This window comes from Lepisma saccharinum, chromosome 2 (genome assembly GCF_977018435.1).
Source record: "Lepisma saccharinum chromosome 2, izLepSacc3.1, whole genome shotgun sequence".
Classification (NCBI taxonomy): Eukaryota; Metazoa; Arthropoda; class Insecta; order Zygentoma; family Lepismatidae; genus Lepisma; species Lepisma saccharinum.
Genome location: NC_139230.1, coordinates 194,875,055 through 194,891,845, shown reverse-complemented (window position 1 = coordinate 194,891,845; position 16,791 = coordinate 194,875,055). Strand labels below are relative to the sequence as shown.

The 16,791-nt window shown below is 37.3% G+C and overlaps 1 protein-coding gene across 2 annotated transcripts in view; it reads right to left on the bottom strand.

Moving 5' to 3' along the window:
- LOC145984238 (uncharacterized protein C12orf56-like) overlaps window positions 1-16,791 on the bottom strand; it is a 178,113-nt gene that overhangs the window by 5,024 nt on the left and 156,298 nt on the right. Inside the window, exon 10 of one of the 2 annotated variants that reach the window (XM_083117817.1) lies at window positions 5,356-5,537. In XM_083117817.1, the coding sequence (XP_082973943.1) occupies window positions 5,356-5,537 (182 nt within the window). Of the gene's footprint in view, window positions 1-5,355; window positions 5,538-12,998; window positions 13,051-16,791 lie in introns of those variants that run through there. The other variant, XM_083117818.1, reaches the window with a different exon arrangement.

Here is a 16,791-nt window from a genome sequence, read left to right as displayed (position 1 = left end):
ATCATAAAATTGTTATTTGTCTGGAAACTGAGGCCCAACAAATTTGAGGGTGTACCGCTCCGCGAAAAGACGAAAACAAGAGACAAGAGTCTGAACCAAAGCCTTGAAGGTACGCTGGGCTCTTTACTACAACCTCTCGTGTTTACAACCGCAGCGGCAAGATGAAACCGTCTACCGAGTGTGTAATAAATACTCCATTAGTGCAAAGCACGTAACGCTCTTGTTTTCGAGAATAATGGGTAGGGGTGCAGATTTATAGTCAGCAAAAACCGCTGAATCAAATAGGCACCCAAAGGATAAAAAAATAATTTATCTGTTTTCTGGCCTGATCGTGGCCAGAAATGATGATGAATGGTGATTAGATGAAATTAGGAGAATGTTATTTTATATTAAAGAAATAAATTTATGCGTACCTATTACTGTGAAGAGGACTCCCGTGAAGTCTACTTGTTAGGTTTGATTTGGTGTTTTAAGTCCACTTTATGCACAGTAAGGCTAATCGGGACTGGACCTACAGTTTAAAGTGGGATCCGAACCACTATGTGCCTCCACCGGGTATCGAACCCGGGACCCCTTGATTACAAGGCAACGACGCTACCACTGCGCCATCGGGGAGGCCCTCTACTTGTTAGGGCTCTAGATTTTGGTGCGAGGGGTCCCGGGTTCGATTCCATGTACGAACTCTTAAAATGTCAGTGTTAACCCAGCATCGTGAGAACAATTAAGGAGCTACTTGAAATGAAGCAGTAGCGGGCTCCAGTCTCGAAAGCCAGAAAATAGCGGCGATGGGATTCGATGCGCTCACCACGGGTCATCCAAAGAAAAGCTGATTGGCAGGCTGTGCCCCTAAGATGGCTCTTGCGCCACGGAGTTGTTTGTAGTAGCATTACTGTGAAGAATTTAGAGATTAAAGATTATATCCTTTCCCATCTAACTGTAGAGCAGGGCCACTCTTATCGGCAGAGGAGAAGGAAACTCGAGTGCTGAAAGTGCAGCATTGCCAACCTTACAGTCCTGACCATACATGTATGGACATACGGTCCAGACCTTAGTCCGTACGCTAATTGAGAGATTATCAATTCAAGACATCTACACCTCTTGTAGTTTTCAAAATTTGCTCTTGCAGTTATATCCCTAATATTTCCGTAAGAAATTCTTAAACCAATTGTACGGACCTGGAGACAAAAATACAGTCTGTTTGCCATGTGCGTTCAGTATTATCCTTTTCAAAAGTTTGCAACGCTGCATAGGAAATCTGGTAACTCCCGTCGCCCATTACACAATCCCTTTTCTCTCACTGGTGGAGCCGTCTCGCGTCACTGCTTGCGCAGAGACTTGTCCTCGTTCGCGTGGTCTACAGTTAGCTGGTAAGGAGTTTAGTTCAGTTCTTTTGCTTCACTCATATCATCCCATTTTTTAAATTCCTACTATTCAAATATCTAATTCTCAAAAAATGCACTCGCTCAAATCCTAATGTGGGCTTGGATGTTCCTTTGTGAGTGTCCCTTCTTCAATTCTATATAAGCATCATTCATGCTCATTGTTACGATTTAACTAAAGAGGCAGAAAAGTGACATAAAATAAGAAAAGTAGGCTTAAATATAGTTTGAGAACAGTCCCATTTCTGGCACAATCAATAATTTGCCTGTCACTTTTATGCACTGAAATGTGACTGCAGTATTTAAGCAAACCTCAGCTTACAAGAATTCATTTTCATTGTGTTTTCATTTTAGCTTTTCTGCATGTATAATAATTTCCGATTTTTTAGGCAAGCAATTCACAACACAGGATTGGCGTCAATCTTTTGTCCATTATTTTATGATATTCTAAGCACTTCAGATTGTGAATAGCGTTTGTAAAGGAATGAACGGCAAATTTAGAATTTGCCACGTCAAATTTGTCTTCTCAATAATTTCTCGAAACTCCTTGTCGGAAGGAAACCCGGAAAACAATATCAGTTTTTTTATATTGCGTTTTACTGACTGTACTTGACGACAGTATTCATGTCTCAAACTTAGATATGAAATGAGAATGCTACAAAAATAAATCATAAGGAACACACGAATACAACAAAAATTACACAAGTTTATTTCACTTTTTAATCAGGAGTTAACTGTGTTTTCTTCCGTGACCTTCCCTCCCTCTGACGTCAAACTTTACAACTTCATCCATTTCCAAAAAGGGGCTTCAGAAACAGGCCTCTCAAGGCAGGCAGTGTGCATGTCAAAGGACCTTGGTTCGGCATATTGCCCCCGCAGATGAAATAGAAGTAAAGATCTGGAGATATGAGTACTTTATTTATATTGCCTCTCAAACCCTCCCAGGGAAGGAACATTTCCAGATTTTGCCAGATATTACAACCATGCCGAAGTGTCAACAAATTTAAAGTCATTCTTGTTTGACATAGTAGTGCATGCGGGTGTGTAGAATCACGATTATAGGAATGTCTAGGGAATGGGACAAATTTCGTAAATTTGAATCTGGATTATATAATAATAATAATAATAATAATAATAAAAAAGACATTTTTAAAAAGTCAGAAGGGTGCCTTCGAGAAAATCTTGCTGCCTGTAAATACAGTTTCCATTTCAAATTTCGCCACAATAGATGGAAATAATGTAGATACACTTGACGTCAAGTGTTTTAGTGTTAGTGTTGATGAAGATGATGGTGGTGTTACGGAGTGTGTTCGCGATATAGTCTAAGTCGTATGTACATACCAGTGGTGGCAGTGGCCTTACATGTAGCTCGTCTGTGAACCAGGTGCCAAATGTAGGAACTAATTCCGAAGAGGATGTTTCATGTTCATCTTCTGAGTCTGGTGACAGATCGCCTCTGCTTTTAGATCCAGGTGAGTGGACATCAGTTTTAAACAGTTCCGAATTTGATTCAATCATTCAAAGGAGCCTTATTCGCATCATAAATCATGATTACCCAATTAATGGTGATAATCAATACTTTTCACCTGGACATTATAAGCGTGTTATGCAAAATGGGGAAACAGTCGACAGAAGGTTGTTGGTAAGAGGAAAGATAATATTTTATATTTTTGTTGTAAGCTGTTTGGGAAGAAGGATGGTGGCATGCTGGCAAATGAAGGCTGCGATGATTGAAGGCATTTAAGCTATCGACTACAAAACCATGAAATATCAGAAAGTCAAATTCTATGCCTAAAAAAATGGACCGAATATGAAAAGCAGAAAAGCATAATTATTGAGGAGCAACAGGGACTGTTGATTTCACAGGAAAGGCGTGAGGTCTTCAAACGAATACTGTATGTCCTTAAGTATTTGGCAGAGCATAATCTTTCATTACAGGGGCCTGGGGTATAAAATATTTGCGGGAAGTATAGTAATTAATTAATTTTTTTCAATTTTTGATCCTTAGTCTGAAGTACAGGTGTCCTACAAAATCATAATGTAAACACTATTACATGTTCATTTCGTTTTCATTCATTTCAAGGGGTCCCGGGTTTGATACCAGGTGGAGGCAAATGGCACAGTGGTTCGGATCCCACTTTAAACTGTAGACCCAGTCCCGATTAGCCTATCTGGGCATAAAGTGAACTTAAAACAACAAATCGATCACTCAGTCAATCTCATGTACCCCTAGTACATATTTAATTGCTAAACTGGGAATGGTCAATATCATATTGTTACTTTAACTAAAAAGGTAACAATATTTAATCATATACAATAACATAATTGTTTTCTTTACTATTCATTTAATTTTGATACTGTAATGAATTTGCATTGTTTCCATAAAATAATATTTTCATATCATATTTCATTCTATAAGTAAAGAAACAATATATGTTAAGTATTTTTGATACTACTTTGTTTATGATTTCAGTAATTTTGGGTATGTTTAAGTATGTCAAAATAAGCTACGAATGCAGGCTATATCAGATTTGTTACTTAATTGGAAGCACCAGCATCCTATAAACTCATAAAAAAAAACTCTCACAAACTATTATTATAATCTAGCGCAGTGTCCCCTGGAGCGTGGGGCCTCGGACAAGCGCCAGAGTTGCCACCCCCTGGGGCCGCCTCCTCTTTACATATTTAGTGCTTTCTCTGGCAGAAAAAATACATTAATCAGCAACAAGGTTAAATTTACATGGTAAATACATGGCTGCGAACACACAGGATAACATTTTTTTTCTAGGGCTTGTATTGCTAAAACTAGGTCTCAATCAGCAGTCAAGAAAAGCTTGTTGCCAAATTTTAAACTCTATTAGTGCTAAATGGCGATACTGCGAACGCACGGTCATGCTTAACAATAATTAATAACCAGGTTGGCGCTAGAGAAGAATTTTACAAGAAACTGATGTTATCGATATTTTAACATTACATAACACAAAGGCCTCGCGTTCCCTAACGGCGGCCCTGCTCAACACGTCCACGTTGTATGAGCAGTGAAGTGTTATTCGTTTTCTATGGAACAAGGCATAAACGCCCATCGAGATCCATAGGAAAATGCAGCCGACATATGGGGACAAGTGTCTCGCTTTGAGAAGTGAGTGGTGGAGGTGTACCAGCCGAGAAAACCTTCATGACAATGAGCGGCCCTCGCTTTTTTTTTTCCTGCTGCTGCTGCTTTGGTGGCTACAGAATTTTTTCCCCCAGAAGTCCTGGATTTGAGTTCTACCTGAACGTGCACATTGGTGTTCCTTTAAAACTATTGCTTAAGCAATTTCATCTAATAATTGTTCAAGTGACATTAAATAAGTGAAAAACAAGCTATCTGGAAATGTAATATCCCCAATAATTATGATTTCCCATAAATAGTCTTCAGAAAACTCTGAATTAAAAGTGATAAACACTGCTGCTAAATTATAGATAATTAATTATTTTCTTTGTCCTGCACCGTGCGGTCTAAGGCATCATGCTTTGGGCTCTGGCTATGGGACATGTGCAGGTACGAGTCTCCTGGGGGAAGCTAACAACTTTTCCTGAGATTTTGGCCTGTGTATGGGACCGGTGGCCACCCACCATTGTGGAAATTGGGGAGCTACGAATGCGTAGCGTAGCCCGGTCATGGAAAACTAGGACTATGGGATTAAGTCATGTGACCACATGTCACCCTGTAACTGGTTGAACGATCTCCCACCTTGGCAGTCGGTAGGCCTTCATGGACTGTTGCACCGTGGATTATTATTATTATTATTATTTACTTTGCTAGGGTGAAACCATTTAATGAGCCAACTTGCCCCACACAGGAAAATTTTACCAGTAGAAACTGGTTACTAAGTGATGTTATAAAATGAATTAGTCATTTGTAGTGCATTGGTACTGATGCATCCTTTGATACTATTTAATACATAGGCTAAATTCATTCAATATAATGATTTACCTGAATTCTTCCTCAAATTGATCTTGAATATATTCTTGAACTTTGGTTAAGCTTTCCATAAATCGCTTCAGAACAAAGAAATGTTGGTAAATGAGCACAGCTTCAAAAGGTTTCAATTTTTGAGGTTTTGTAGGAAATAATAATCCAAGGAGTTGGGTAACACTGCGTTTTAGGTGGCATTCCTGAAAGAAATTTTATGAAAAAGAAAAAAAAACTTTTCTCAGGCTATATTCACAACTAACAGGCACAAAAGTAACAATTGAATTGCAAATCTGGAATATCCAGAGCTTTTGAAAAGTCCCGCACTCAAAGTTTGAGAATTTTATGCTTATATTTTATTGAACTTGTCAATGTAATTAATACATACATTTATAACTATATCTTGAAATACACAAAAAAATAATTTGTAAACTAAATGTGAGTAATTCTGCAATTTCTGAGGTCAATAACATACTGACAATACTGCAAACTGTCTTCCCTGCATTGAAATCCACAAAAAGAATATTGAAACTAAATTTGAGTAAACATACACTGCACTTTAACCTGGATAGACTTCTCCATTTCTCCACACATCTTTCATATGACTTATACTCAAAATATGCTTCCAACAAAGTGATTTGCTGTGTGCACGTAAAAGGCATTGTTGACGAACTGTGATTGAACAGTGTCACTGCTCTAAACATAACAAACTCGTTCTTCAAGGTCATACCAATCCTTACTGACATGCTTGCCAACTCATCCAGATGAATGCCTTAGTAGCTTGTTTTTTTAAAAAAAAGTATAAGTGCAGGGACTTTTCAAATGCTCTATATATAATGTAATAATGTAAGAGACTACTAGCTTTCAAAGTAACCACATCCCTATTGTGAATTTAATTTTTTTTTATTCAGTACAATGTAAGGTACCTGAACCCAATATGGCCTACCTAAGGTTTGCAATTGTTTCTAATGGTGTACAAGGTCAGAATGGTAAAATTAATCACAAGATTGAAAAGAGGGAACATTTCTGGACGTTTACTGAAAATTGTAGTCAGTTCCAAATAATAACATGGGTGCAGTGAAGATTTGTTACATAGTAATGTTTAGGACATATTAAGTACATATGTACCCAATATGGCCTAGTAATATACACGTATTTTGTTCTTTCACATCAAAAAATGTAACAGTAATTGTAAATAAAGTACCTTAATGCTATTTTTATAGATAGATAATAGATAAGTACATTGATACACTTACGTTCAACATAATGAGATTACACAAAGAAATAAAATGGTTTAGAAACCAATAAACAAAGAAGTGACATGTTATAACTTGTCACCAGAAGACCATGGATTACACATCCAAGTCTGAGCAAATTAAAGGTCCATCACCCTTAGAGACTCCTACACACTTTACTTGACCATACAAGTAACAAATGTCACATTTGCGCAAGCCTTTCACAATATATTTCCATGTAGGCCATATTAAGTATATGTTACATAGTGTTCTCTTTACTTCGTTAAAAATAGGACTTTAGATTAAAGTCTAAACTAAGTACATTGTAAAGTTGTAAAGTAAAAATTATGAGCTATCATAATATGAACTAGAGATATAATAACCTAACTTCCATATGCAATATTAGATCAAGTAGAATGCAATCATGAGGTCCGGCTATTTTGTTTGTTTGTTCTCAAGTTACTGCATTATTGGTACAGCCAACAGGTTAAATCACATCATTTGGACAGTCTAAATGACATACTGACGCTATATATTGAGTTAACCTTGTAACTACTTGGAAACAGAAAATAGGCCATATTGGGTTCAGGTACCTTAAGTTGTTGTTATGTTTAAGAATATTATTTAGATTATAAAGTCGAGTTTCACATTAAACTTAGTTATGTATTACATTGTTTTATGTTTTGGAGACATGCATTCAGGTTCTTGATGTACAGTCACCGGCAATAAAAATGGGACATGTAGATCCTCAATTACTCACTTCCCTGCAAGGCGTTGTGTGTGTTGTGTAACTCTACGGCTGCTGTAGAAGTTGCCACTGAAAATTTGCTATTAGGATCCAATTATCGCAGTAGAGTTAGGCAACGCACACAATGCCTTGGAGGAAAGTGAGTTTTTCAGGATTCAAGCGTCTCATTTCTATTGCCGGTACATAGTACTGTACATAATTTTTTTTTTAAAAAAATGTAAAGGTGTGATCCCAGCCATCCTCAAGGGGAATACAGCTTCTGGGATTGCAGTTACTCCTGCTGTCCGCTAAAGGTATTTACGGGAATAAGCTCACTATCGTATGCAGAGGCACAAGACAATCTACTCCGATTTACCTCGGAGATATTTTCCTTATTCCTTTCTGTCTTTCTTATTCAAAACTTCTCTTGTGAGTCCCTCAGAGCCAGGGGCACCAAAACAGGGATGGCCCGAGTCCCCCCCACCAGTTCTCTGTTGGGTTCCCCTTATAATGAGCCCAATGTATAACTTTCAACACGATTTCATATTGTAACAAAATATTATTTGCGTGATGGAAATTATATAAATTATTTGAGGGCTCTGTGGAAAATAATGCAGGATTCTGCTCTGAAATTTACTCTATCTCAGTATTTCTTTTTTCCAAATACACAGTTAATTAAGGAAAACACATGGTATATTATGATTAGCTATAATAATAGAGAAAGAAGCATGTATTCCTCATGTTCTTGTGTGAGTCGGTCCATCGAAAAATAGGTAGGTGTCTGTTTTCCACGCGAGTTTGGTTTGAGTTGCTGTTTTAAGTCCACTTTATGCACAGTAAGGCTAATCGGGACTGGACCTACAGTTTAAAGTGGGATCCGAACCACTTGTGCCTCCACCAGGTATTGAACCCGGGACCCCTTGATTACAAGGCAATGACGCTACCACTGTGCCACACGAATGTAAGTTACTTTTAACTTCCATTGTTGGCATCTGTTACCTCACCTTATGAACTTCTGAGGTGCCAAAATTTGGAATCTTTTGGCTATCACTTGCATTCGAAAGAGACAAGAGAAAGTAATGAGAAAACGAATTGATCGTTTTTGTTCAGTATATAGCAGTGAATTGTGATTGATTGATTGATTTAGTTTATTTTACTTCACGTTTTGTGCCTCTTGGCTAATTTGCGAAGATGGGGATGAGTGATGAAATGATGAAATGGATGAAAATGGACATTCACAAACAACCATACCCGACCGGGATTCGAACCCGGGACCCTTGGCATCGCAGCGCGATGTGCTAACCACTCGGCCACAGGGTCGGGCTGCAGTGAATTGTGGTGGGTGGATGATGTTGAGGTCAGGGTTGAGAAAGGAGGAAAGAAAAACTGGTGTACTGGCTATTTCGAGGAGAAATCCAAAATGTATGTAGTAACTTGCTTCACCTCTTACATAAAACTTAATTAGCTTATTAGATCTCATCAGCCTATTAATTATGGAATTTATTATCACATGTAGAACACTTGCTCGGATCCATCCCGAAATATAGTTCTATATACAGTACCTGCCTGTAATGGGGATATAAAACTACAATAAAAAATGTGACAAGGAGCATGGGTTTGCACCTACAAATGTTATTTTGTTTTTTTAGATTTATTTCATCCATGAATCACATTTGCATTTTCATTCTGTTATTTTGGACATGTCAGTCAAACATTACAATATACTAATACAATGAAATATGATAATGTAATATACATACAATGAAATGATACCTTATCCTATTACAGATTTATGCTTGGAGGTGTGTACTTGTATTAGTTTTACTGTCTATACATAAAAGTAACACCAGTAAGACATGTTAAAGTTACAATATAAAAATAATATTCTGTAATGGATTAAAACATTAAACATTAAGAGATAATATAAAGGTAAGACTAATAACATTATAATATGATACTAAATTTGCACTCGTGTGATATAACAGGTACAACATGTAAGATTGGATCCAGCACTCTTGTGGATGAATCCATGAACCTCCAATCCATCAACCCACAACTGAGTTGATGGATCAGATGTCCAAGAATTCATTCACTGAGTAAAAGAAATGGTACAACAGATGATTTCTTGATTTCTTTTTGAGTTTGGCTACTGGTTCAATAGTTTTTATATGATCTGGTAACATGTATAGGTGGATGCCTGTGGATTTTGGACCTTTTTCAAATAGTGATGTGTTATGCATTAGAACTGCAAGGTTGGAGTTATTCCTCGTGTTGTAATGATGTAGCTCCTTGTTGTATTTGGAGAACTTTGACAGATCCATTTTTACATGCCATAATAAATTAAGTATATAGAGGCAGGGTAGTGGAATGCCAAGTTCCCTGAAGATTTCCCTACATGGTTCATTCCATTTCTTTCCCATCATAATCCTTAATACTTTTTTCTGAAGATTAAATACTTTTGTGCTGTTTGCTGCATTTTCCCAGAATATAATGCCATATGTTAGTTGTGTTTGGAACAGACTGAAATATAGGGTTTTTATTGTGCTCTTTTCTGTAATATCTTAAAGTGGCCTAATCTTGTGCCTATCTCAGAGAACTAAAAGTATTTTGTGGAAATACCAATAAGATAACAATTTGGTGGAACATTAATTATCTAAATTGAACTATTATCAAACTATAGGACGGTAAAATGAATAACGAAATATACCTGTTTTGAATTTAGTATGATATCCTCATTTAGTTTGGATAAAATCTATAAACAATATGCTATAGATATTCCATGTTCCAATCAGTACTCATGGTGCAGAGTTAGAGCAACTACCCGGTATTCAGGAGGTGATTTATAAAATTTAGGCCCCTAGGCTATCCTTTGTTTTGGGCCTTGCTGACATCATCATCGTAATCATCATTACTTCATTAATTGCATGCTCTGTATTAATAACACTTTTAAACTTTAAAATATAGACACTTCTGGGTAAAATGTAGATATTTCAGTGAGAAATGCAGTCTTGACCAGGACCTGTGGCATACCGTGCCATTGCTCTACCACTGAACTACCGAGCCAGCCTGGCCTCGCCTGATTTCTCGCGTTAAATGCAGTACTGAATAAATACATTATTTAAACGCCAGAGACCCTTCATTCTACCTTTTTTCATGGAAAAGCAAGTAAAGCGGCTTGATATGTTGATTTATTTTGCTATTATTATAAATTTAAGAAATTTCAATAATCGATGGTCCTTCTCACTTCTGCTCTTCAGTGTCTCAATTTTGTGTGGCCCCCTCGACTTGCGGCGCAGGCTATAGCCTAGTAGCAAATACTCACTGCTGCTATTTAAGAAACACAGATAGACTGGTGTCCTTGCTTTTATGCTATATTTTTCTTGCGAGGCTGAAAGTAGTTTGTTCTTTGCATTGCCTCAAGAACATTTTACAAAGTACGATGACCCAAAAGCTTTGCGACACTGTATCAAGTACATAAGGAGAAACTGGATAATATTAAAACTAAAGGGACCATGAAATTTTTAATTGAATTTTGTTTCCTTTCGAAAAAGTAGAGTAGAAGTTAAAAATATTTTGTTTTGCAAATTGCTACTGTTTTGTTTAATCAGGATTAGTCAATTTTTTACTCATACGTTATGCCTGTAAACATATGTTTGCTACTTCATACTGCATTACTGTGGCTAGTGTCACTTATACAACGTGTGACCAATGCTAAAAAAATATGTTCGCATGTGCGAAGATATTAAACTCTTATAAAAGATTGTGAGAGAAAGTACAGTATATGATAATAAAATTCTCAATCAAAAGTTACACAATTATGTAATCTCAATGTAGAGATTTTATTTTCCAGCTCATAAAGTTCGATGTACAATGGTGTGTTTTGGATACTTTCAATTAAACGCCCTGTACCTTGATAGGTATATTATTGTTGTCAGAACTAGTAATTGTAATTACAAAGCTTCAAAGGTTAATTCAAGTATGTATAATCTTAGGTATCTACTTCGAATTATTTTATTATTTTTTTAAACTTAGTCAACTCCCCCCCCCTTTTTCCGCAAACTGAAAGAAATCGGTATTTACGCTCTGCTTAGCTTTGTCCCCTCCCAAATGTCTGAAGGAATCGGCGCCTATACTCAGAGCCATCACCAGCTCTTCCGCCAAGGGCCCCGGGTTCGAATTATGGCCTGGGCATGGTGTTATTTGTGAGTGTCCCTTCTTCACTTTCAACATCATTACTCATCGTAACTATTAGCCAGAAATGGCAGAAAAGCGACGCTAAATAACGAAAATCAAATGAAACCGCCATCATTAACTTATTGCACTTAACGAATCAATGTGCTATCTTTCAGTTATTTCGAAAACTGAAGTATTAAAAATATATGGACAGTTATACATGGTATTGTATTCAAATAAATATCAATTATTAATTATTCATCCAAACTTTTTTTTTGGGTGGGGGATTATGATGAACGATTTTGGGGAGGTAATTCATCCACGGTCTAGGGGTGATGTTCGATTATAGGTTATTAAAAGTAGGTTGCGTTCCAGTTTGGGGGATTCATTATTGTCAAGTTTGCTTGTTTGAGTGAGAGTGACATTCTTGCAAAAATTCCAAATGATGAAATAATAGATAAATTTGCAAGGTCCAGTATTCACTATTCAGAGACAAAAGCTTCTTTTAAGATCTTCATACTAAAGTTTGTTTTAGTATCAATGCTGTCTTGTAAATAAATATTAATTTGAAAAGAGCACATGTTCTACTTCTGATTTTCTTTTTCAATGAGTAATCAAAAAAACAAAGCAAAAAGAGTAATATGGCTTACCATTCACGTGATACTCTGAGAACTTAAGATTTCTTATGTCGTCATAAAAAAATGTACTATGTAAGCTGTAGTTCAATATATACGATTAATTGGTTTCTTTCTACAAAATATTAAGTTTTTAGTTCTGACTAGGAAAACAATTGTACATTTTGTTCACATACATCTTTTAATGAATGAGCACAAAAAATAAATAGTAAAATAGGAAGTCAATACATCTCTTTACTAAAATTCATGTAATTATAATTACCTATTGTATTTCCAAATATGCAGTATATTTTCTCTTAACAGAACTCGCACATTATTATTTCATATATATTTAAGCAGATTAAAAATCATAATACTTTTTCTGACGTTAAATATGTTAAGAGTTATCTTTATATCCGTACCACGTAGTTTGATGTGGCAATTCATCTAGACGCCAAACAGATCATCCAGTCTCCTCTTTGCACTACACAGTATTTGATGTAATAGTGACATGTTAGATAAATAAAACGAAAAACTCAAGACGGGGAGTATCAAGTGAAGTGTTCATTAAAACTAAATAAAATAAAGAATATCCGAAAACACTGTCCTAATTAAGTACTTTATGGGGATTATGACATGAACTTGGGGGGATTGCGCCATTGGCCTTTGAGGGGATGGGCTCCCCATGCATGGCACAAATGTTAAGAGAAATGCTAAGGAAAATGCTTTCGTCTAAAGCGGCCCTTATACATTGTCAATATCTAAGAGTTCTGGGAAGCATAGATATTCCGTATCTCCAGGAACTTTCGGAGTAATTGTGCAACTGTCACATGCGACGCTGAATCTCGTTGGGGGCGTCGTTGATTAAAATCATTGGCAATGGCACGTGCACTTGAACCCCAGACAGCAGTACGATCTCGATGTGTTCCTCACGCGTTAGAAGCATTCTGGCACTGTTTTCTCACACCTGGAAAATGAGGCATTTCTTACAATAATTCAATCATAACTTTTCCTGATTAAAGATTTGTTGAATAAAACTCCACCATTGAATTTCTCTTGAAATTCTACCCTGATTTGATATTTCACATCACCCCTGTCCCATTTAAAACTTCCGAGTTAAATTCAATATGGTGGCAACAGAAATGACGGACGTTGTAATACATCAATATGGCTCTCCCTATGCATAACCTGTTTCTATCATGACCAATTGTACCCAACCTATCTCCTTTACATTTTATATGGGTGTTAAAGGATTTCTGAAACACTCTGCCAGAGTTGTCCGTTTAATTACCTTTAGTGTAATTTAATGTGTGCACCATTTACAGCCCTACAGACATCAAGCCGATACTCCACTTCAATCCACCCTTAGCCTTAGGTAAGCATATCTAAAGGAATATCAATGGTTGTGGTTATTCCTTGGCGCAGGTAGTTAAGTGATTGGATATTTTCATGATATGCTGTCTTTTAAAAAGGGAAAGGAAGTATCCCTGGCTCTGGCTATCCATTCTTCTGCAAATCGGTTACAGCTTAACCTGTACAGTGGCGCTGCTGCTACCTGGTGGTGAATGTGTGAATAAAGCTGGCTTGTTTTCGATTCACGATTACGTTCGAAACAGAATTGTATGCTGAAACAAATAAATATACGCGTGTTTAAAACCCCAGAGTTCATTTTCGGACACCCTGCATAGTTTTTATGGAATATAATATCCCTTTTTGGAATGAAGTACGATAAACCGAACGGGGCACATCGAAAACGTAAAGAAACAATAGTTTGACAACAATGACAATATTGAAGAAATACCAAAATGAGAATACACGCAACTTTTTTTTTTTTTTTTTTCCGGTCATCCGTTTAGAGGGTTATGTCCCTCTCTTCGGCACGTGCTAGATACTTTAAATATATAATAATAGTAATAGATAGGCTAAGTGCACTTTTTTCTATTTTTCGGATTATGAAATGAACATTAACCTAGTCTTAAAATGTCCTTGGATTTTTATTGCTATATTATATTACACCCTACTTTCATTCTTATGTTAGTAAATAAATAACCTTTCTTGTAGTTTGATTATTAGTTGCAAAATGAAGGGTATAAATGTGGTCGTAATTGTGGTGGATGATGAATGGTGTATAGTTCATAATCGGGATGTCTGGGCCCGATGGTCAGAGTATACAGAGTTAAAAGATGTTGTAATGGAGTATACAATCTGTATGGGTAACAGTCGTGTATTGCATCTTCACGGATTATGTGAACCAACGGTGGGTGTTCTTTGTCCATCTTGTTATTTATATATTCTTTTCGCAATGCCTCTAGGTGAAGTGTTATATGTGGAAAACCTATTCGTGTGTATAAGAGTCGAGTTGGACTTGGTAGTTTGATTCTGTATGCCAGTCGACATGCATGTCTCTCTATGATTTGTAGTCGTTCATAGAACGAGTCCCCTGCTGAGAGCCATGCTGTATGTCCATACGTAAGTACGGGCCGAAGAAAGGCCATATAGGTATTTAGGAGGATGTTTGCTCGAAGTCCCCAATTCGTGCCGACAAGTCTTTTCATCAGCTGTAGTCTGTTTTTGGCTTTCTTTTTGATGTTCTGCAAGTGTGGTGTCCATGTTAGTTTTGTGTCAAATATGACACCAAGATATTTGACGCTGTTGGTAGGAATTATGCGTGTGCCACGGATCTTAAGATCTAACAGACTTGGATTTCTTTGTACCCTTGAACGACATCCAGTAGGAAGAAATATTATGGCTTGAGTTTTTGCGCTATTGATGGTGAGTCTCCAACTGTCGCACCATCGTTGAAATACATTAATAGCTGGTTGCATAATGCGATTTATTGCTTGAATTGTAGAACCACAAGCCAGTAGAGCTGTATCATCTGCGTATTGGTATGTTGACACCTGAGAGAATGTTGGCATATCTGCGACATAAAGTAAGTAGAGCAATGGAGATAAGACCGATCCTTGCGGTACTCCGGCGTTCAGGAAGATAGGGTGAGACAGATTGTTATTTATTGTTACATATGCCATTCGGTTGGTAAGAAAGTTGAAAATTAATCGAATGTAACAGAAAGGAAGGCGAAACATATGCAGTTTATATATGAGGCCGGTGTGCCACACTTTATCGAATGCCTTTTCAAGATCGAATAGTATTAAACAAGAGGGTTTAGATGTATTGTACTGGTTGTAGATTCGATTTGAGAGTCTTAGTAGGTTATCCAAGACGCTAAAGTGTGGCCTAAATCCGGCTTGGTGTATCGGGAGATAATTATTTGACAATAAGTGAGAATGTAATCGGCGGACTGCCCGACCCTGTGGCCGAGTGGTTAGCACATCGCGCTGCGACGCCAAGGGTCCCGGGTTCGATTCCCGGTCGGGCTTGGTTGTTTGTGAATGTCCATTCATCAATTTCATCATTTCATCACTCATCCCCATCTTCGCAAATTAGCCAAGAGGCACAAAACGCGAAGTAAAATAAACTAAATCAAATAAAAAAATAAAAAAATAAAGTAATCGGCGGACTAAAATTTTTTCAAGGATTTTGCTGAGTGTTGACGTTAGTTGTATAGGTCTATAGCATTTTGGGTCTGTACGATCTTTATCAGGCTTCGGAAACATGAGAACCTTCGACACTTTCCATTCGACAGGGTAATATCCAGTGCGAAGGATTAAGTTGTATATCACGGCGAGAAATGACAACATTGCTAGTGGAGCTTTCTTTATCAAAACATATGTGATGGAATCAAACCCTGGGGCAGTGTTTCTTTTGTTGCGGACTGCGTTTGTTATATCATCTGTGGTGATTAAAGTAGTAAGAGGGTGATTTGCGTTGATAGTATGATGAGGACTGGGTTGCAGTTGTCTATTTTCAGGATGTACCTTCCTTGTTATTTGAGATTCTAATCTGCTATTAGGGGCAAGCGGAAGCGGAGGAGTAAATGTGTCTTGGAGAATCTGTGCAAATTCATTTGCCTTTTCGTAATCATTTGTAAGAGCTTGTTGTTGTGAAAGAAGAGGATACGTAGTACTTGTATGTTTTCCTGTAAGCATATGAAATCGTTTCCAGAATTTACTAGGATGGCTTTCAGCATCAAGGTGATTGCAAGTGTCGATCCACTGACGCTGTTTGTGTGCCTTTATGTAGTTATGGACAGTTCTTATCCATTGGCGGTGAACTCGCAGACATTCAGGGTTCCTTGTTTGTACGTATTCCCGACAGGCATGACGTGATGCAGTCACTAGATGAAGGTATTTAGGTGGTAGTTTAGGTTTAAAACTGTTCACAGTTATCTGTGGTATATGTGTGCTTGCTGCTTGTTTGACTTCTGACGTGATGTTTTCTACAGACTTATCTAATTCGTCAGAGTTCGTTGGAGGGGTGAGATTTTGAAAGATAGTGGAGAGATCTTCTCGATAACCTTCCCAATTTGCTCTGTTATAATCGTAGATCCGCTTTGGAGGAACCTGTTTGTGTTGAGTATAGTGGTGCACTGGCAGAGTTATTTTAATTGGTGCATGATCACTTCCTATCGGTGCAAGGACTTCTATGTTAATTTTGTCAGCTAAGGAAGGTGACACAAAAACTACATCGGGGGTTGTGTTGCTCTCTGGACGAGTTGCAGATGGTAAATCTTGAAATATACCTGTACTATTGTTATCGATGGTAGTATGGAAAGCTGTTCGTTCTGCATTTGTTCGACTCTGTATAT